This window comes from Psittacula echo (assembly GCF_963264785.1).
Source record: "Psittacula echo genome assembly, chromosome: 4".
Classification (NCBI taxonomy): domain Eukaryota; kingdom Metazoa; phylum Chordata; class Aves; order Psittaciformes; family Psittacidae; genus Psittacula; species Psittacula echo.
In genome coordinates this window covers 74,825,432-74,846,469 of record NC_137738.1, presented here as the reverse complement: position 1 = coordinate 74,846,469, position 21,038 = coordinate 74,825,432, and the positions used below count along the sequence as shown (strand labels likewise).

General features: G+C 40.8%; 1 protein-coding gene across 1 annotated transcript in view; it reads right to left on the bottom strand.

The window, feature by feature from the left end:
• Positions 1-20,263, bottom strand: part of IMPG1 (interphotoreceptor matrix proteoglycan 1) — a gene marked incomplete at both ends in the record, with an annotated part of 62,847 nt that extends 42,584 nt beyond the window's left edge. The window contains 2 exons of the mRNA XM_080615914.1: positions 1,843-2,076; positions 20,197-20,263. Coding sequence (XP_080472040.1) covers positions 1,843-2,076; positions 20,197-20,263 — 301 coding nt within the window. The remainder of the gene's footprint in view (positions 1-1,842; positions 2,077-20,196) is intronic.
• Between the last annotated feature and the right edge of the window lie 775 nt (positions 20,264-21,038).

Here is a 21,038-nt window from a genome sequence, read left to right as displayed (position 1 = left end):
AAAGGTACGTCTATGAAACAAAATTATTATTCCATGGATAGGCATATGCTATGAGACCTCATTGTGCCTACCAGAGTATCTTTTCATGAAGGCTTGTACTGTCATTACAGCTTCAAGGATAATGCTTGCATCACCACATTTTCACTTCTACCTTTTTTTGTTTACCACTTTCATCAGGTAAATTGATATGCTCAGCTGGGAGGACAGAAGGCTTGGGTTTGGATCTTTTCTTGAAGGAAAGATTTTTTTTGAGTTTTTAACAAAAGACATTGTAATGGAATATATGCAGCTATTCAGGGGAGCAGAAACATCTTTTTCTGAATGAGTGGACGAATTATTCAGCTGCAGTCATCTGTTCTCTTTTATACTTTTGGGAAAGTACTCCAGCTTCAGCTTCAGAACCGGATGATGCCTACGCAGAGAATTTTGTGAGTGTAAGACACTGCTGAGAAAGAGGAGGCGTAAATTTAAACCTGCTTGCACTACAAGACTCAGAGAGCCCAGTATTCCAGCTGATGGGTTGCTCTCCAGAAAGGTGGTAGTATTATCATCAGTTTTTAAATGAAAATGTCATAGTTGCAGTTCTTTGAGTTTAGGTCAATGATACCAGCCTTTCCCAGGATAACTTACTTTCGGGGATGTGACCAGTGAGTTTCAGAAACTTTGAGGATTGATTACTATTTAAGAAAGGCTTCTTGGATCAGCCTCTTTAACACATTTCAGAATTCTGTCTAATTGTGTTGGAATTCGCTCCCACAATGGATACCAAATGTGTTTGTATCTATAGGAAAGGATAGAGACATTGGTGTAGTTCATCTATCCTGCCTATAGCAAGTGGCTGATGGAGGAAAATTTTTGCAGCTCTGCATCTGAGTTTTATATTAGAGGGAGCTAGCTGGTTCCCTGAAAGAGAACTGAGGAGCAGACAAGTTAGATACATGTAACTTGTATTGGTTGGAGACCAACATAGAGGTCAAATATGTGAGCAAAGTTGATTTAAGGAATATGTTAGTTGATTTAGAGTGATGTTGCCTTAGATACTTTCATCCTAGAAGTGCTGACTGGATTTTAGAATTAGCATTGGACCATCTAGCTGCAGCACAGAAATATGCATTTTTCTAATACAAATTGGAACAACCACAGAATGAAAGCCTGGGAGAGGTAGAGTGAGGAAGAGAGGAAACATGAAAAACACGGGCTTATTTTCACTGTGATCTCTAGGGACTGAATCAGACTGGTAGTTCTATAGGCTTTCTACAGTCAAGAGAGATAAAGAAAGGGCTGGAGAGGGAGTGAATTAATTGGGAAAGTGCAGAAAGACATTCTAGACATTTTACAATTAAGATTGAGTTCTCTGAACTCCTTGACAGTTATCTCAGTGTTTGTACCATACCAACACTGTGATGGACTTTATATTAACTACATATACACCAACTTATTTATGCAATGACTGATGAGTAGTTTCATCACTTGTCTTGAGCTGGTGGGGTTAATTCTGAGTAGCAATGATGGTACCTGCTGCACTTTTGAGAAAGCTGGTACATCTTTACACAGTAGTGCAAGCATAATTTGGTCTTCACATTCTGCCATGCTAGAACACTATGCAGTTACACTAAGTTCATTAGTCTTTTGAGTGCATTGTTTGTTCTGGTCTGGTAACTGTCTGCCTTGAATGATGCTGATGTACAGGAAACATTTGATTGTCTGCGTAAAAATAAAGCATAAAGCAAATAGCACGTACATTGCCTGGAGCAAGAGAATAAGATTCTGGAAAATTGTTGTTTCTTCAATTAAAAAGAAATACTTTCAGGAAAGAAGTATATACTGCAATCATCATCTTACCTCTTAATCTATAGTAAGCTTGGTGACTTGCCAAAATCTGCTTCACTGATTCTTGCGGGCAAACTTTCACACCAGTTGAGAAAAAGGATGACCTCTTTGTTCGGTGCTTTGCCATGTCAAATATCCGCCTTATGGTTGATATTCTGGACCTCTTTGCTGTTCTTTCTGTTTTTTCTGACCCTGAGGCCTCTGCAAGATGTTTGGCTTCACCACGGTTTAGTTTATTAGGGATTTCTGGAAAAGATGAAAAGCAAGCATGTACATAAACATACATTGCATAGGCAGTAGGTATCCAACGCAAGACCATGTCTGGAAACTGGCAAGAACCTGAGTGTTCTTTTTGTTACATTATATTGGTGTCAGTGACTTGACTGAATTGCTATGCTGAGGAGAAATGTCCTGTGATCACATGGGGGAACTGGAACTCAAGAGACCTGGTATCTAATTCCCTTATATCTCAACACATGATTCCAGGACACACAGGGCAAAATTTTTCAGAAGCCCTAAATTTTGTTTTCCAAAGTGACTTTGGATTAGATCCACAAAGGATAGTTAAGTGCTTGAACTTCATGCTACAGCATCTCATCTGTGAACATGTCACCTTGTAGGGAAATTTACAGTACAGTGATAACTAACAGTCTGGAGCTTGGGGACAGTGAAAAATATCTGTGTCAGCTTACAGTATAAAAAGGTGTCTATGCTAGCAGGTAAGTAAAATGAGAAATAGTTGTACCTTAAATCTCTACCCTTTTAAGATATTCTTATCTTTCCTTTGGGCTTCAAAGCACATCTCCCTTCACACCAGGTTCATGGACTTGAACCCATCCCAAGAACTGGACCCTGAAACACTTTTTTTCAAGAACTGAACAGAAGTTTTATTGTCTTTTGGGAAAGAAAAAGCTGTTTCTAGTCTTCCTGTGTTCTCCACAGTACGCTTCTCTCTCCTTCCCCACATAGACCAGAATATGAATCAGAGGAGACTGCAATTATATTTCTTTGCACTGGATGATTGGTGGTGTATCTCAATAAACCTCTATTTTTGATAAAGTGGAACAGCTACAGTAGAAAAAAGTGAAAACAGTGAGTGAGAATTGAAGATCTAGGCTTAAGTTTTGCTTATGGGGCTATTCAGTTTTGAAAAATGGAAATGCTTCTAGGGTGTCAAAATAGCCTCAAGCGTAGGAACCCCCATCTTAAAAGGCACATAAAAATTCAGGACTTATTTTGTTCACTTCCAAAGTGTTTGTGATGCAGTATTACATGACATAGCAGCTAAATTTAATGTAAAAATTTTGATGATAAAACTAGCATTTCAGGTACACATTTAAATGAGCTGGAATATGGCATTTTGCAGGATCATGTGATGAGCAACTGGTATCTTTGAGATAATCTTCTAAAATTTTGCATACATATTAATAAAGATGTTAAAGTTAATTTGGAAATACTTTTGTTGGGTTGCATTTTCATATATTTGATGCAGTTATTACAGAAGAAAAATAAAGAAAAAATATAAACGGAATAAAAGATATTTTGAAAGATCGGTTTTGAAAGAAAAGTGTAAAATTTGCAGATAATTGGAAAATTTTAAGGGAGAAAATGAAAGAAAGACACAGAATATGTGTATCTGAATGATGAATTGACTGAAAAAATTGCTTTGATCAATGGTTTAAAAACTTGTAAAAGAAGAATAAAGGGAAATAATAGTGCTCACTGTTGGAGTAATGCTATAAAAATAAATTATTATTTTGCTGGAAAAGAAGGAATGTCATGCTGCATATAACACTAATTATCATGTTCTTAGACAAATCAAGAGAAAATAAAGAATGAAAACACATTATCTTGGTAATCTGGAACTGTGTTAAATATTTAAAGAAAAGTGGGCAGATGAAGAGAAAAATAATTGAAAGGCATGAAATGCATGCTGTTAGAAAAAGGATAGCACTTGGAGTAAGAATGAGAAAAGCTGTACCATATATGTCGGTATTCATATGTGTATGTATATATGCATGTTTCAGTTCTTATTTAACTTCAAAATGAACACCTAATCCTTACTGTGTAGAAATCATATATTTATTATGAGATAGTTGGTACTCTAGTATGGAAAAAAGTTGACTGCTTGGTTATGATATATATTATATGAAAGATGGGGTTATACAAGGAAGGCAACATGTGGTTAGTGCTTTATAAAGCATATTGGAGGCAGCAACTTCTGCACCTATACTGTTTAATTGTTGCAAGGTAACTTCAAATGATGATGCACTCATATAATATTTGCCATTAAATGAACTGGAAGTAATTTTTCCACAGTAATGTCAGATCATGAAACATAAATGTAGACTGCATAAAAGGCATTTCCCCTGTGAAAACAGGGCTCTGGGTTCATCAGAAACCACAAGTGGCCAAACATCGAATCAGTTAGACATTAATTATTTGAATGATACATGGGGTGCGAGAGGAAGATCCAAATGCCATTGAAATCTCAAAGCAGATTCCTGAAATCCTCTAGGAGAAAATACCAAAAATTATATAGAAAGTAGGCAGTTGTGAGTCTGTTACCTTTTACAAGATATATTAACCATGATAGATCAGCTCCCCAGGCAGTCTGACCAACTGGGGCAGAGGATTTTGTCACTAAGCTCTTTGGTAGCATTCGCATGGAGCAGAGGCCTTTCTTGAAGGATTTGCTTCTTCCCCAGGATTTACCCCTAAGTTCTTTACTTGAATTAAGAATTGCACTATTCATAACACTGACAAAGGAGATTCTTCTCAAATGATTGTAACAATGATTTCAAACTCTGATATGATAGGTTCACTGTTGGGCTTTTTAATCTGAGAAGGTGACCATGCATTCTCTGCTTCCAGTTGTCACTGTTCTGGTAGCCTGTTCAGGGTAGGTAAATTTTTTTTCTCTTTTCTTGCTTTCCTTTTAATTTCCATATTTTCTTTTTTTTTTTTTTTTTTTTTTTTTTTGTGTGTGTGTGTGTGAGGGATCTGTTGCTTAAGTATACTTATTGTAATAGGTTTAATTTAATTTATATCTTGTGGTTAGTAAATTTCACATGCTAGGGTAAACTTTTGGTAACACCAATTCTTGAGATCACCTTTTTACTAAATTTAAGCAAAATTTGAATTGGAGAAATCATCAGCCCCTCTCTCCACATGGGTGTCCAATACTTCCTAATATTTGCTGAATATGAATAAAGAAACTGTCTTCTGGTATGAACAATATTTGTTCATAATTCTTCAGTCCTGTGCTTTCTCATGCACCTGTGTAAATTCTGAACTGAGAATTCTTACTTAAGAGTGACAGAGAGCTCAACCACATAATTTTGTGTAGTATGCATCCATCTACAACTTTTCAGATGCTTTGTTTTCACTGTCCTGGGCTGGGGAAAACAATATCTAAAAAGACTTGTGCTATTATGAAATTGAACCCGTTAATTTTAGCTGATCCGTTTTCTTTTTACCATGCAACACAGTAACTGAGTAAACTGGAGTGGTGCAAACTTTACAAGGTACACCGCTTGATCATATAAAAAAAAAATCCAATAATACTGGGCTGTTTTACTTAAGTAATTTTTGTCATTTTGTTCTTGTTCTCTTTTCTCAGTCATATGCTGTTAATACATTTAGTGTTTACCCTGTCCAATTTGACCTTTTATTTAAGTCTGTTTCACAAAGGTGAATGTCTCAGTTTTACCTTTCAAAAGTATGTCTGAGATTTTCAGTTTTCTTTGACAGTTCTAGGGCAGAAGAGCAGGTAACTGTAAGAGTCTGATACAATTTACTGTAATTTAGCTTAGTCCCCAAGGTGTCCTAAACAAAGCTGTAATTGTACTTTATTCTCAAATGAAAGAATTTACATCATTCACCCCACTTTCTAGATGGCATACTTGAGGAAAAAAGTTGATATTGTTTTACCAAGCTGATCTACAGGGTCACTGTCAGCCATTACTAAAATTTGGAGTTCTTGACCTCTGGGCCTGAACTTAGAAAAGTACAGCAAAAGATTTTGAAAATATGACAAAGTAATTTCCCAAATATGACATAGCATTCTTATTCATATGGGGCCTAATCAAAGTACTTTGATGTTCATACAGGTCTCTCAAGCACATGGTACTGTTCCTCAGGTTTTGTTTTCAGACAGGTAAATGGTATTTATCTCTTAAATTAAAAATCTAAAATCACTTGAATTAGGCCAGGCCTCATCCCTTTTTCTCTTGACACCTGCATTATTAAATTTATACTCTCACTAAAAAAAAACAAACAAACCAAGTCAGGAGAAACAGATTTAAAAAGAGACAGTTCCTATGTGGTTTTAATAATCTGCATTGTGAAAAGGGAAATTACATCAATATTTAACTGGATTCTAGAAAAAAAAGAGTTTAAAGCCATTCAAATATTTGGCCAGTGTTTTGTTGTTGGGTTTGTTTATTTTCCTTCTATAAACACAGGAGCAAGAAACTTGTATTCATACTATTTTTTTTTTATAACTGTAGAGGATGCTTTTCTACACAGCTTTATTCATTAGTAGCTGTTGATAGTATCAGTTTTGAGCAGCCTTCAATTTTATTCTGGGTTTTTTGTTTGTTTTTTTTTCAGCAATCTCAGTGTAGCAACATTTACCTACAGTGTTAATTTGGAAGTACACTTTTGGTTTCATTTGACCTTAGGAAGTTAAGATGTCATTGTATACAAAGAGAAGAATTTTAAATATGGTAACTAAAGTTTTCAGCAGCAAAATTCAAAGTGACATCAGGACAAAACTGTTGAAGGGGCTTAGATGAACAGGGACAGATTAAAATATGGCATGGCCTTATCACCAAATGCAGCCTGAATCCTCCATGAGTACTAGGAGCAGCACCCATCTTCTCCTAGAGAAACATGCAACAAGTTTTATCCTCCCATGCAGATGTGGAACTGTCGTGGTTTAAGCCCAAGCTGTAAATCAGAACCACGCAGTCTACTGCCCCCCCCCCCCCCCCCCCCCCACCTTTCTTCCCTCCGCTTCTGGAGGGACGGGGAGGAGAATCAAAAGAATGCAGCTCCCACGGGTTGAGATAAGAACAGTTTAATAACTAAGGTATAACACAAATCACCACTGCCGCCACCAACAATAACAACGACAAGAGAAATAACAAGGGAAGAGAATACGATACCGCCCGCCGGAAAAGACAGCCCGCCCGACCAGCGGACGTGCCCTTCCGGGTAGCTCCCAGTTCCATCCCCTGGCATGACGTGCTGTGGTATGGAACACCTCCTTGGCCAGTCTGGGTCAGGTGTCCTGTCCCCGCTTCCTCCCGGCCCCTCCTCCTCCCTGGCAGAGCATGAGACTCACAAAATCCTTGGTCAGTCTAAACATCGCTGTTATCAGTTTTTTTTGTTCCCAAGCCAAAAGTCAAAAACACAGTACTGCAACAGCTACTAAGAAGGAAAAAAAAAACCAAAAAACTGACTGCCACTGCTGAACCCAGGACAGTATCCACCCCTTGTTCCATACCATTCACGTCATGCTCAGATCCCACATTTTCCATATACCCTCACTCTCATCTCGGTGCACTGTTATCTTAGTGCACGGACCAATTCCCATAAAGCTACTGAGTCCATTCGGTTCATGATGTTGGGCTCCATCTCTTGGAACAGTCTTTCAGGGCAGAAGAAGCTGTATACAGTGTTGGATCGTTGCCTGCTGATGCTGATCATTCCTTTACTGTAGAACTCATCCGGTTCTATCAAAGTTCATTCTCTGTTGGGATGATGGTCGGAGGGAAGTCAGAGCCAGTCGCTGGTGCCCTGCAGACTTCTAGTTGATGGACTATAGCAGGCAACAGCGTACAATTGAGTTCATTGTCTGTTTTCCCCTAAAATCAAATCCCCTTGAGGTACGCATCGGACTTCCCCATCTTCCCGCATTACCCACCAAGTATATCCAGGTCCCTGAGCAAAAGCAATCCCACGAGTGGGTTTGCCTTTACCTGAAGCAGGAATAACCCAGACTGTCTTCCCCAGCAAATTCTTCATGTGCACCACAGGAACTTTGTCCCCCTCTACAATATGTAAAAGTTCTGACTGTGCTGGGCCAGCCCTTTTGGCAGATCCTCTGGTGTTGACCAACCAGGTGGCCTTTGGTAAGTGTGTATCCCAATGCTTGAAAGTTCCCCCACCCATTGCTCTCAGTGTAGTTTTTAACAGCCCATTGTACCATTCGATTTTCCCAGAGGCTGGTGCATGGTAGGGGATGTGATAGACCCACTCAATGCCATGCTCTTTGGCCCAAGTGTCTATAAGGTTATTCCGGAAATGAGTCCCATTGTCTGATTCAATTCTTTCTGGGGTGCCATGTCGCCACAAAATCTGGTTCTCAAGGCCCAGGATAGTGTTCCGGGCAGTGGCATGGGGCACAGCGTATGTTTCCAGCCATCCGGTGGTTGCTTCCACCATGGTAAGCACATGGCGCTTGCCTTGGCGGGTTGGTGGGAGTGTGATATAATCAATTTGCCAGGCCTCCCCATATTTATACTTCAGCCATCGTCCTCCATACCAAAGAGGCTTTAACCGTTTGGCTTGTTTAATTGCAGCACATGTTTCACACTCGTGAATAACCCGGGCAATAGTGTCCATTGTTAAGTCCACCCCTCGATCACGGGCCCATCTGTATGTTGCATCTCTGCCCTGATGACCTGAAGTGTCATGGGCCCACCGAGCCAAAAATAATTCACCTTTATGTTGCCAATCTAAGTCCATCTGAGCCACTTCAATCTTAGCAGCTTTGTCCACTTGTTGGTTGTTCTGGTGTTCCTCAGTGGCCCGACTCTTGGGTACATGGGCGTCTACATGGCGTACCTTCACCACCAGGTTCTGCACCCGGGCAGCGATATCTTGCCACAGTGCAGCAGCCCAGATGGGTTTACCTCTGCGTTGCCAGTTGCTCTGCTTCCATTGCTGCAACCACCCCCACAGGGCATTTGCCACCATCCATGAGTCAGTATAGAGATAAAGTACTGGCCACTTTTCTCGTTCAGCAATGTCCAGGGCCAGCTGGATGGCTTTCACCTCGGCAAACTGACTCGATTCACCCTCCCCTGCAGCAGTTTCTGCAACTTGTCGTTGAGGACTCCATACGCCTGCTTTCCATCTCCGATGTTTTCCCACAATACGGCAGGACCCATCAGTAAACAAGGCATACCGCTTTTCACTTTCTGACAGTTTATTATATGGTGGGGCCTCTTCAGCACGCATCACCTCCTCCTCTGGTGACATTCCAAAATCTTTGCCCTCTGGCCAGTCCATGATGACTTCTAGAATGCCTGGACGACTGGGATTTCCTATTCGAGCTCGTTGTGTAATTAGTGCAGCCCATTTACTCCATGTCGCATCGGTTGCATGATGTGTAGAGGAGACCCTGCCGTTGAACATCCAGCCCAGAACGGGCAACCGGGGTGCCAGGAGGAGCTGTGCTTCAGTGCCAATCACCTCCGAAGCAGCTCGAACCCCTTCATAGGCTGCCAGTATCTCTTTCTCAGTTGGGGTATAGCTGGCCTCAGATCCTTTGTATCCCCGACTCCAAAAGCCGAGGGGTCGACCTCGAGTCTCCCCTGGAGCTTTCTGCCAGAGGCTCCAGGTAGGACCATTCTCCCCAGCTGCGGTGTACAGTACATTTTTTACATCTGGCCCATTCCGGGCTGGTCCAAGGGCTACTGCATGAACTATCTCACGTTTAATTTGCTCAAAGGCTTGTTGTTGCTCAGGGCCCCATTTAAAATCGTTCTTCTTCCGGGTTACATGATAGAGAGGGCTTACAATCGAACTGTAATTCGGGATGTGCATTCTCCAGAACCCCACAGCACCCAAGAAAGCTTGTGTTTCTTTCTTATTAGTTGGTGGAGACATTGCTATTATTTTGTTGATCACATCTGTAGGGATCTGGCGACGTCCATCTTGCCATTTTATTCCCAAAAATTGAATCTCCTGTGCAGGTCCCTTGACCTTACTCCGTTTTATGGCAAAACCAGCTTTCAGCAGGATTTGGATTATTTTCCTCCCTTTCTCAAAGACTTCTTCCGCTGTATCACCCCACACAATAATGTCATCAATGTACTGCAGGTGTTCTGGAGCTTGCCCCTGTTCCAGTGCATTCTGGATCAGTCCATGGCAGATGGTAGGGCTGTGTTTCCACCCCTGGGGCAGTCGGTTCCAAGTGTACTGGACGCCCCTCCAAGTAAAAGCAAACTGTGGCCTGCATTCTGCTGCCAAAGGAATTGAGAAGAATGCATTGGCAATATCAATCGTGGCATACCACTTGGCTGCCTTTGACTCCAGTTCATACTGAAGTTCTAGCATGTCCGGTACAGCAGCACTCAATGGTGGTGTGACTTCATTCAGGCCACGATAGTCTACTGTTAGTCTCCACTCTCCATTAGACTTTCGCACTGGCCATATGGGGCTATTAAAGGGTGAGCGGGTCCTGCTGATCACTCCCGGACTCTCCAGACTACGGATTAGTTTATGGATGGGAATCAGGGAGTCTCGGTTGGTGCGATACTGCCGCCGGTGCACTGTTGTGGTTGCGATTGGCACTTGTTGTTCTTCAACCTTCAGCAACCCCACAACAGAGGGATCCTCTGAGAGACCAGGCAAGGTGGACAGCTGTTCATTTTCCTCAGTCTCCAAAGCAGCAATACCAAAAGCCCATCGGTACCCTTTTGGGTCTTTGAAGTACCCTCTCCTGAGGTAATCTATGCCGAGGATGCATGGAGCCTCTGGACCAGTCACAATGGGGTGCTTTTGCCATTTCCTTCCAGTCAGGCTGATCTCAGCCTCCAGTACAGTCAACTCTTGGGATCCTCCTGTCACTCCAGAGATATAGATGGGTTCCACCCCTTGACAGCTTGACGGCATCAGGGTACACTGTGCACCGGTATCTACGAGAGCTTTATACTTCTGCGGGACTGATGTGCCAGGCCATCTGACCCACACAGTCCAGTAAATCCGATTATCCCCTACCTCCACCTGGCTGGAGGCAGGGTCCCTCTAACAGTCATCACAACGTTGGACACCTAAGTCGTGTTGAAAGGGATTATTCTTCGTTATCACAGGAGCTGGAGTAAAATCAGCTCTTCCGCTCCATCTGGGAACCTGCTCACCAGAGACTGAAGCCGCAGCTCTCATGGGATGATTAGTCTTGACCCTTGTTCCTATTTTCAATTCATGCACCCGTTCCTCCAAAGCTGAAGTAGGTTTTCCATCCCACTTCATCATGTCTTCTCCATGATCCCGCAGGTAAAACCATAGGGTGGCCCGTGGTGTTTGCCTTCTATATCTTCTGTCTTGAACAATAGGACGTCTTTTGTTAACAGCTGAGACGTGTGTTGGTACACGTGAGGAGCTGGATAAATCAGATAGATCGTCCCTCAATTGTTTGACATCCTGGGATAGTTTTTCCACAGCTGAGATGATGGAAGGGGTGAGATTGTCTTTGAACTCTCGGAGTTTGTGAATCATTTCATCCACTGTTGGTGTTACTATGTCACCCCAGGTTACCGTTGCCAATGAATGGGCATATGATGACGGTGCATTCCGTGTAAGTTTTCGCCACATGGGTCGTGTACATTCGACTTCATCTGGGTCTATGGGTATATCTCCGTTATTCGGTTTGGTGTGATAGATCATCTCTACGATGGCTGATTCCCTCAGAGACTGGATGCCTTTGTCTAAAGTAGTCCACTTGGCCGAACGACTCGTAACATCATCCTTGTATGGAAACCTTTCTTTCACAGCTGCCAAGAGCCGCCTCCAAAGACTGAGGGACTTTTTCTCTCTTGCAATTGCTTTGTCAATTCCCCCTTCTCTAGCAAGTGATCCCAGCTGCTTGGCTTCCGTACCTCCTAGTTTGTGACCATCAGCCCCATTGTCCCAGCATCGGAGCAACCAGGTGATGATGTGCTCCCCTGGTTGACGGGTAAAATCTTTTCGCATATTCCGTAGCTCGGTTGAGGTCCGAGGTCGAGAAGTCACCTCTTCTTCTTCTTCTTCATCATGGGATGATGACTCCTGATCAGGTGGTGGCCTGGGTGGTGAATACATTGTTTCTTCATCTTGCTTCACCCTTCTTGCCTCTTTTCTGCTTTTTCTCTTGCTTATGGGGGCAATCGATATTGGTACGAATTGGTCCTCTGGTTTAGCTGCAGTCATTATCACTGTGCTTTGAGTAGCAACAGTACTTGTCGCTGGGGGTGGTGTAGCTGCTGTGGTTGGGGCTGGGGTAGCTTCGCTATCTGTTGCAGTCGAAGTTTGAGTAGTGGCTGTACTTGTCGCTGGGAGTGGTGTAGCTGCTGTGGTTGGAGCTGGGGTAGCTTCGCTGTCTGTTGCAGTTGAAGTTTGAGTAGTGGCTGTACTTGTCGCTGGGGTAGCTGCACTGTCTGTTGCAGTCGAAGTTTGAGTAGTGGCTGTACTTGTCGCTAGGGGTGGTGTAGCTGCTGTGCTCGGAGCTGGAGTAGCTGCGCTGTCTGTTGCTTCGCCCTCAGATCCAAGGACATTTCCTTCCTTTTGAAGGTGCTGGATAGTGTTGAACAAGGCCCGGTAAGCATAGGCCAAGCCCCAGCACGTTGACATGATTTGTCCCTCTCTGGTATGACCAGGATGACAGCACACCTCATTTAAGTGTTTTACTAATTCTTCTGGATTTTGCACTTGTTCGGTGGTGAAGTTCCAAAACACTGGAGGGGCCCACTGACCTAGATACTTGCCCATACTATCCCACACACCCTGCCACTCATGGCTGTCCAGCCTCGGGGAAAATCTCTCGGTCCCCCTATTTTGTCGTCTAACCCCAGACAAGGCCCAAACCCGACTCTGCTTAACTCTTGAGATCAGACGTAATGGTTGTGGACAAAACACACTCTGTATGCGTGCCAACATGGTGACCCCCATCACAATCAGCAAACAGGTCTCAACAATATTAAAAGGCCACTCAAAAACTTCAAAACTCTCAAACGATGCTGTAAACGGTCTGGAAGGGGCACTGGGAGGGTAAAAGAATGTCTCCTTCATAGGTTGACCACCCAGGAAGGAGAAAAAAGATGTATAGTTGCTAAGCATTTGTATTATATACCTCCCAAAGTATAAAGGTGGTGACCACACTGGGAACATAAGCCAGATCAGTTTCATGATCAATTTTTCTATTGTATTACAAGTCATTACCATAAAATATAATGAGACAATAACCTTAGCCCAAGCCCCACACTTGAAAAACACTAACACAGCAAATACCGGCTCTAAGTAACCTACGGCATATTGAGACTGTGAGATCAAAAACAACAACTTTGAGAGCCAATAAATCAGCATTGTGACAAGTGACTATCAATCCAAAACACTGAATGCTTATCACAAATACTATTAGACACACTCCGGTCAGATCTGTCGTTATCTCAACCCTTCGTGCCCCACATTGGGCGCCAAAAGAACTGTCGTGGTTTAAGCCCAAGCTGTAAATCAGAACCACGCAGTCTACTGCCCCCCCCCCCCCCCCCCACCTTTCTTCCCTCCGCTTCTGAAGGGACGGGGAGGAGAATCAAAAGAATGCAGCTCCCACGGGTTGAGATAAGAACAGTTTAATAACTAAGGTATAACACAAATCACCACTGCCGCCACCAACAATAACAACGACAAGAGAAATAACAAGGGAAGAGAATACGATACCGCCCGCCGGAAAAGACAGCCCGCCCGACCAGCGGACGTGCCCTTCCGGGTAGCTCCCAGTTCCATCCCCTGGCATGACGTGCTGTGGTATGGAACACCTCCTTGGCCAGTCTGGGTCAGGTGTCCTGTCCCCGCTTCCTCCCGGCCCCTCCTCCTCCCTGGCAGAGCATGAGACTCACAAAATCCTTGGTCAGTCTAAACATCGCTGTTATCAGTTTTTTTTGTTCCCAAGCCAAAAGTCAAAAACACAGTACTGCAACAGCTACTAAGAAGGAAAAAAAAAACCAAAAAAACTGACTGCCACTGCTGAACCCAGGACAGGAACTAAAGGCCCAGCCCTTGTACTCTTGCTGATGTCAAAGGCTGCTTTGTCAGACACTGTAGCTCTGACTGTTTTTGCATTTCCAAGCTTGTTTTCACAACCATGAAGGCTCACAACATAAAGAACTGGAAAGTATGGAATCCCATATTAGAAAAATTAATACTAATAATTAATCTGCTCATGTCTTGTCTCTGAGAGGTCAGTGCTCTTAAACACAAGGTTATATGTCTTGCCTGTACTTATATTTGGGTCTAATATACCCTTTAACTATTTGATATACACATTGGAAGAACTTTGAGAGGAATTATTGAGGGGACTCTGCCCCCACAGTTATTGCATTCTGGTGGGTAATAGGTCTTACTTGGGAGCTAAGTGTGGTAGCTGAGGCACAGTAGAGAACTATGTTTGGATCTCACTTCTCCAGGTTTAGTGTACTTAGCCAGTGAACTACTGGGGAAAAAAGCAGTATCCACTACTGTGGGAATGTTTTGCTGAAAGACAAGGAACTGATACTGATGCCTATCTTCAGAAGAAGATGAACAGTGGCCAGGGAAGAATGCCCACATTCCTAAAAGAGAGGAAGAAAGCTAAGGCATTTATATTAAATATAATTAATTTTAATTCCTCAAATGAATATTGACAATGATAAGGTTCGTAGTCCTGTTTGGTATGTTGGCTTGTGTGAATGCCATTCTTAACTGTTACTAAATAGCAACATTGCCCATGGAATGAAGCCTGGGTATCTGACTGGCAAAGAAAGAGCTATGGGGGCCAGGTCCAGGACACAGCTGGGAAGACCATGTTCAGCTGACCATTGTTCACTAGCAGACTTCCTGCATGAATACCACAAAGATGGTGTCTACACACTACAGAACCTTTCATGTACCTAATATATTGTGTTGTGCAAGACATGGCATTGTCTTACATGTCAGGGAGGTGCTAGGCACTCACTGCCTGTACAGTGGGGACTTGTACTGAAGACAAAATACATCTGATCTTTGTTTCTCTTGCTTGGATTTAGCATGACAAAATGTCACCTGCACTTGTTCACAAGCCATGGTCAAGCTCTCTATGACACAAGAGAAGAGCTCCAGGCTCCTGGTTAAAAGGTAAGTTCTGTAATTGTCAGCCTTTTAAAGACTGCGTTCTTGTTTTGAATTAGACCTGTACCAAGGGCTTTTCTTTCTTGAGATTTCAGGAAAGTGGTTGGTTTTCATAAATCCTGCTTCTTGGTGGGAATGCATGATAATACTCCTTCAAACCTTTATGGAAGATGAAGAATTTAGTTACTGTTAAGTTAGTATCTCTTTCAGACAGATAAGTGCAAATTCTGGTCAAGAATCTTCGTTGTTATTCATCAGCTGTGCTAACTTCTGCTGCTGGAATTCATAAAAAATATCAAGGGCCATCTATGGTTTCATGCCAACATCTAAATCCTGTAGCAGTCTCTTAAGGTCCATGACCCAGGCTAGAAACAGCATTGAAGAAAAACTGGTTTTAATGTCGACATATGAAATGTGTCTATTCATATTTCCTTGACCATCTTAGAAACATTTGACCTGAAATGCCCATCTATTATCTGATATGGTTTGCATCAAAGGATGCAAGAAATTGCTTTCCATTTCTAGCATAGTTTTTGGAGGGATGTGTCCAAAATGATGGTGTGAGTCAAAAAGCTGCAGTGCAGAATAGGCTTATTGAGGTAACTCCATTCAAATATGATGACAATTAGGATGATTGGCATATGAGAAAGCTTCAGGAGTCAGAACCCACAGTGCCATCTCTTTGCATTAACTTGTGTAATTGGAACTGGTCAAATTTACTCATAGTTTGGGGCACTCATCCTGCAATATAGTCTGCGCTCTCTGGCTAATTGACTTCATCTCATTTTGACTGAGAATGACTTGGACTTAACCTTTCTTAATTATGTGTCAAGTTGCATATACCAACTTAGGTTGGGAGGATACCTGGAGGTCACCTTGTCCAGTTTCTTGCTCTAAGCATGGCCAGTTTCTGGGCTAGATGAGGTTGATCAAGTTTTGAGGAAGAGAAAAGGGAAAAGAACTTGATTACAACTGTCTTCATTTTGTGCTGTAACCACAAAATCACAAAATGAAAGATTAGCGCATTATTGCTTCTTACCTGAAACTACTGGGGCTTCTATGGTCTCTATCGAATCATATGTATGAAATATATATCTGAAGCATACCCACTAAAGCTGGTATTTCGGGTAGCAGGGTTACTAAGACTTAATATTCAATTGGGTGAAGTCTGAGAGAGTACTGAAAGATTCAGAGGAACCAATAAGAAGGAACCAATAAGAAGGTAATTTTGGCTCTGCACAGAAGTAGAAATTCATAAGCCCATAGAATCTCATCACTGAAAAGATAAACATGGTGGTCTAAGTACAGTTAGCTTTGTAACAGTGAGTCTGGGTCCTTCTGCTTTGCAGACATCTATGTGACTAGGTGGCTGCTTTGAGAATCAGCCTGCTGTTTCTAAACCCAACTGTCTTAGCATAGGAACCAACTGCTGTTGTCTTCTATGACTGCAATGCTTCTTACAGGTCAGGGCTTCAGTTTCTGTGTTACACCTGAGGTCATCTTGCTGTTGTGAAATGAGGATGGCTGTTACTCTGTCAGAGAGGTATATTATAAGGTTTAAACTGCTGGCATGCTTGCAGAAAATGATAAGACATGCTACAATTATGTAAGGATATATATACATACATACATTCTGTCAGGTGTCAGTGTACTCCCAAGTGATTGTTAATCTTACGTTTCTAGATGTGTTACTATTCTGGAGTGTCTGTCCAGTAAATAGCAGCTGATAGTGACTAAATGCCAGTATATATGTATACACAAGCAGACAGGTCAATAGATATTTCTTTTTAGGAAGTGTGTTGCTCAATATCACTCATTTCTGAGGGGAAGAAAGTGTTTGCAATGCACCTGGGATTGCAAAGAGCAAAGCACGTGGAATGTGCAGGATAGTGCACTTAATTCCTCATAAAGATGGAAGGATTTTGTGATCTTATTGTGAGCAGAAGACTCATTTTAATCACAGAGGGATTTGGAATATGACAGAGGTACAAAAGCAGAGAGGAAAAAATATATTTAAAATATTTCAAAGCACCAAAACACATACACAGTTTTCCTTCTGGGAATAAGTGTGTGTTGCATCTGATGATTGTTGGCAATATCATTTAGTGCACTGCTGAAGCCACTAGGACAATTAGTTGAGAAATTAAGAACACAATAAAGAGTAGTCTGGATTTCTAGCAGGTTAAGACTCCAAGTAAAGTTACATTATTGCAGCTTGTAAATTAATGCCCTGTAAAGAGGAAAACCCTGTTACTATTAACAGTGATCATTTTGACCACAGCTGTTTTCAGAGAAAAAATCCCACATATCAAACTGTTCATTCACACAGAGTTCACTAATCATTATGGTATGGGTGTGATTATATCTGGATTTAGTCTTTAAGTTTCAGCAACAATATTCTAGTATTTTTATTCAAGTTTGGCTTTTAGCCAGAAAATAGATAGGATTAAAACCCGCATACAATGCAGTGTTACATTTTGAGAAAGGGAAAAAAAAGTTTACTTTTCACAGTTTAATTTTCACAACCAGGAAAGATAACTTTAACTTAGTAGTTCTTATTTTGTGGATGAAAGTAGAAAATTATCTTAGTTCAAAAAGCAAATGTCTTCTTTTTTTTTTCCTTTTCTTTAATTTTTGAAGCTTTATATTCTTTGACTTCCCTTTCCCTTTGGCAAAAATTTGCTTAACCATTTTTTCAAGTGCAATTATGGTAATGAACATCTTCAACACTTAGTGTTGAATTGGAACAGCTGAGTAGGAAGAGGTAAGTCAGAATGAATTAAAATGATTTCATAGAGCACACAAAAAGCCTTTGTGTCCTCAAGGATGGCTTTGTAAATAGCAGATATTTGCTTGCTGAATTAAAAAATAACACTAAACAGCCTTGGACAGTCTCTGGCCCCCTTACATTTTCAGTATAAAGTGCTAAGATCTAGTGCTAAGATCTAGTGCTAAGATCTAGTGCTAAGATCCAGCAACAGTGTATATTTTTGGGAGTTCAGAGTTTCTCTGTACTTTGCTAGTTGGTTTGGGTTTTCAGTGGTTTAGAATTCAACAGTTAAAAATTGCTCTAGTGTCTTATTTTGTGCATAGATTTTTTGTTATTGCAAAGATCTTATCCCCTCACTTTCCTTTCCCATTTTTAGAGACAATTTATGTCAGGACAGTAGCAAAGACCTGAGTTCAAGTTCTGAAGTAATATCCTGGATTCTGGCACTAGTCATGGCCAAGGGTAAACACTCTATCTCTAAAGACTTTATTTTGTTTCCTACAGTTTCCTGTTTGTTTACTGTGGAATTGGAGGTGCTCCAGGACAGCCCCCAAATGGCAGCATCCTTGATCTAGTAAGAGTTAAATACAAGCATTAAGTCTTTTGAGATGTGTGTGCATATATTTGGGAAAACATAATTTTAAAGTATTATATATGTTATGACTATGTGGCAATAAAAGGTAATTATTATACATTTATGTATACCATATGTACTTTATAAAACAGGTGGGATTTTTTCCAATTATTATTTACATTCGTGCATGGAAAAAATATCTTTTTACCCTGAAAGCTATGAAAAATGAGAAAATTCCAACACTGTTATGTAAGCAAGACCTTACCTGAAGCTTATTATTGGTCATTGTTTCCTTACAGTTGAAAACATTCTATGCACCAAACCTTCTACTACAGCTCTTAGGAAGATAACACATAGTTCTGTATTTCTCTCTGTCAGTATAGCCTCCCAGGATTTTGCTAAAGTCTTTTATGGGAAATGAATTGTAACATAGAGTCACGCTGTACAATGGTTGAAACTATGTGACCCCACTTTTTACATTATCACATTCTCAGATTGTAATTATAAATGTGGACTGTAATGATACCATCAAGCATGCACAAATTACCTGGAATTCATTCTAGCTCTTTCCATCATAGAATATACAACTTAAATACAAAAGTAGTGCACTTTGATATAACTTTTCTTCTTGTCAGATATGAATTGGTACTCATTCTCTCACTTTTTGTCACATTTCCAAAATACCATTAATGGTTAAATGACAATATTTACATGGAATTAACAAGTAAACTCAAAGAGCAACAGAATATAAACCTAGTGTTAATTAACACATGACTTTTTCCCAAGGATTTTTTTTCAGCTCCGTAATTGTCCACTAGGAAAGATTTACATCATTTCAGTGAGATACAAGAACTGCGTTCTTTATTTTTTCTTTAAAGAAAATCTGTGCAATGAAAAACGGGACCAAAAACCAAAGAAGTGTAAATAAAAATTTCCGAGTATTATTGACAGCAGATCATGTTTTGTTTCACACTGTCTCTTTAACAAATATTTAAATGCCATTGAGGAGACTTCCCTTTTATCACTTTGCATTCTTTGCATTTAATTAATGAGTGAGATTGACATAAAATAGGAGGTCATTGACTTGAGCAAGCATAAAGCAGCTGTAACGTTGACTTTTAATTCAATTATGTAAATATCAAAGCATAGATGGAAAAGTTAGTAAGAAACCTCTCCCAAAATTAAATATGTTCCCCGAGGCTCTAAGTGTATTGAATATGGAACTGAACAGGGAAAACTCATGCCATCATATTTTGTTTTTTGTTGTTAATGAAGGTTTAAAATTACTATGGACTTTTTATTGTTTTTAAAAGGAGCAACACTTAGCTGTTGTACTAAGTACAGGAGCTGTCCATATTTGTTTTCTTGCAAATATTTTTACAATTATAGCTACAGTAATCCTTAATGGTATTGCATTTTTTTTTTTCTATATTTGCCGGTATGTTTGATTCCTCCAGAATTTGTATATATAAAAGTTTTAGATGTTTCTGAAAATGGCTAGTAAATACAAAGATATACTTTCTCTTCATTTCAAGGAAAACAGACCATCTTTAACAATTTCATCACTGAGATGTTTTTTTAGCTATTATACCCCTTCCCTACAATTGTTTCTGAAAATGTATTTTTTCATAACAGAACATGTGCAGATAAATCAAAACTAAATGGCATCTCATACAGAGATTGTAAAGCCTGGGAAACACACATAAGAAGTCTTGCTAGTGTTTCCTTTCCAACTTTATAGCAGTGTCAGTAACTGTGCTGTTTCTAGCTGAATTGTCAAAATACCAAATTCCAAACAAAGAATTCTGTAATATGAAAATAGCCTGATATTTCAACTTACTTTTTTTTCAAATATAAATTCATATAAGCGTTTAATATATGAACTTACCTCTGCTTCCCTGAACTTGAAGAGCAAGGCAAATGATCAAAAATATTAATCCAGTTTTCAAATGCATGCTGTCTACTGACCATTCACAGTTTTCAAGATCAATAATGCAGGAAATCAGAATATTTAAGTCAATTAAAATATTTTTTTTCCTTAAAGAACTAAATAAAGCTCCCACAAATCTTCCCTCTTGATTGTTTTTCAGGTGTCCCAGCCTTGTACTGCATTGACTTGCAACTAAGCGAAGAGTGCAACAGGTGCCAGAATGCTGGAGTTGGGCAAACCCCTGCAACACACACACTTCTAGCCTGGGGGGCTGGAGTGGTAAGACAAGAGTGACGAAGTTTTAAAAAAAAAACAGTGTCTGTTTCTGGAATAATCTGTTTATCTGCTGCTCAGACATAATCCCTCTTACGGTCCGGCTAGAAGAGCTTTCTTCATCTTATTAACCTTCTGGAGCAGCATCTGTCAACCCCAGGAGACTTCAGTGGCACCATGATAAACAACGGAAGTCTCTTCTACTGCTCATTGTCTTTGAATGTTGATCCTTTGGGCATTCTGGAGGTATGGCATGTGAGCAGAGGCGAAATCGTGGCAGGAACTAATTGTGCTATTTCCAAAAGAGTGATCATAAACCCCAGAGAACTTCCTCTGAAGAGAGCTTTTTCTGAAAGGACATTCTATACTCAGCTTTTTCCACTGCATGTGTCTTGGAAGCCGCTCTCCTTTCTCATACCAAAAGGTTGCTGTTGCAATGTTCCTGTTGGGGCAGTGATGATGATGATCTACGACAGCAGGGCAATGATGATTCAGCAGTAAATTGCAGCAACATTCAGGGTTGGCAC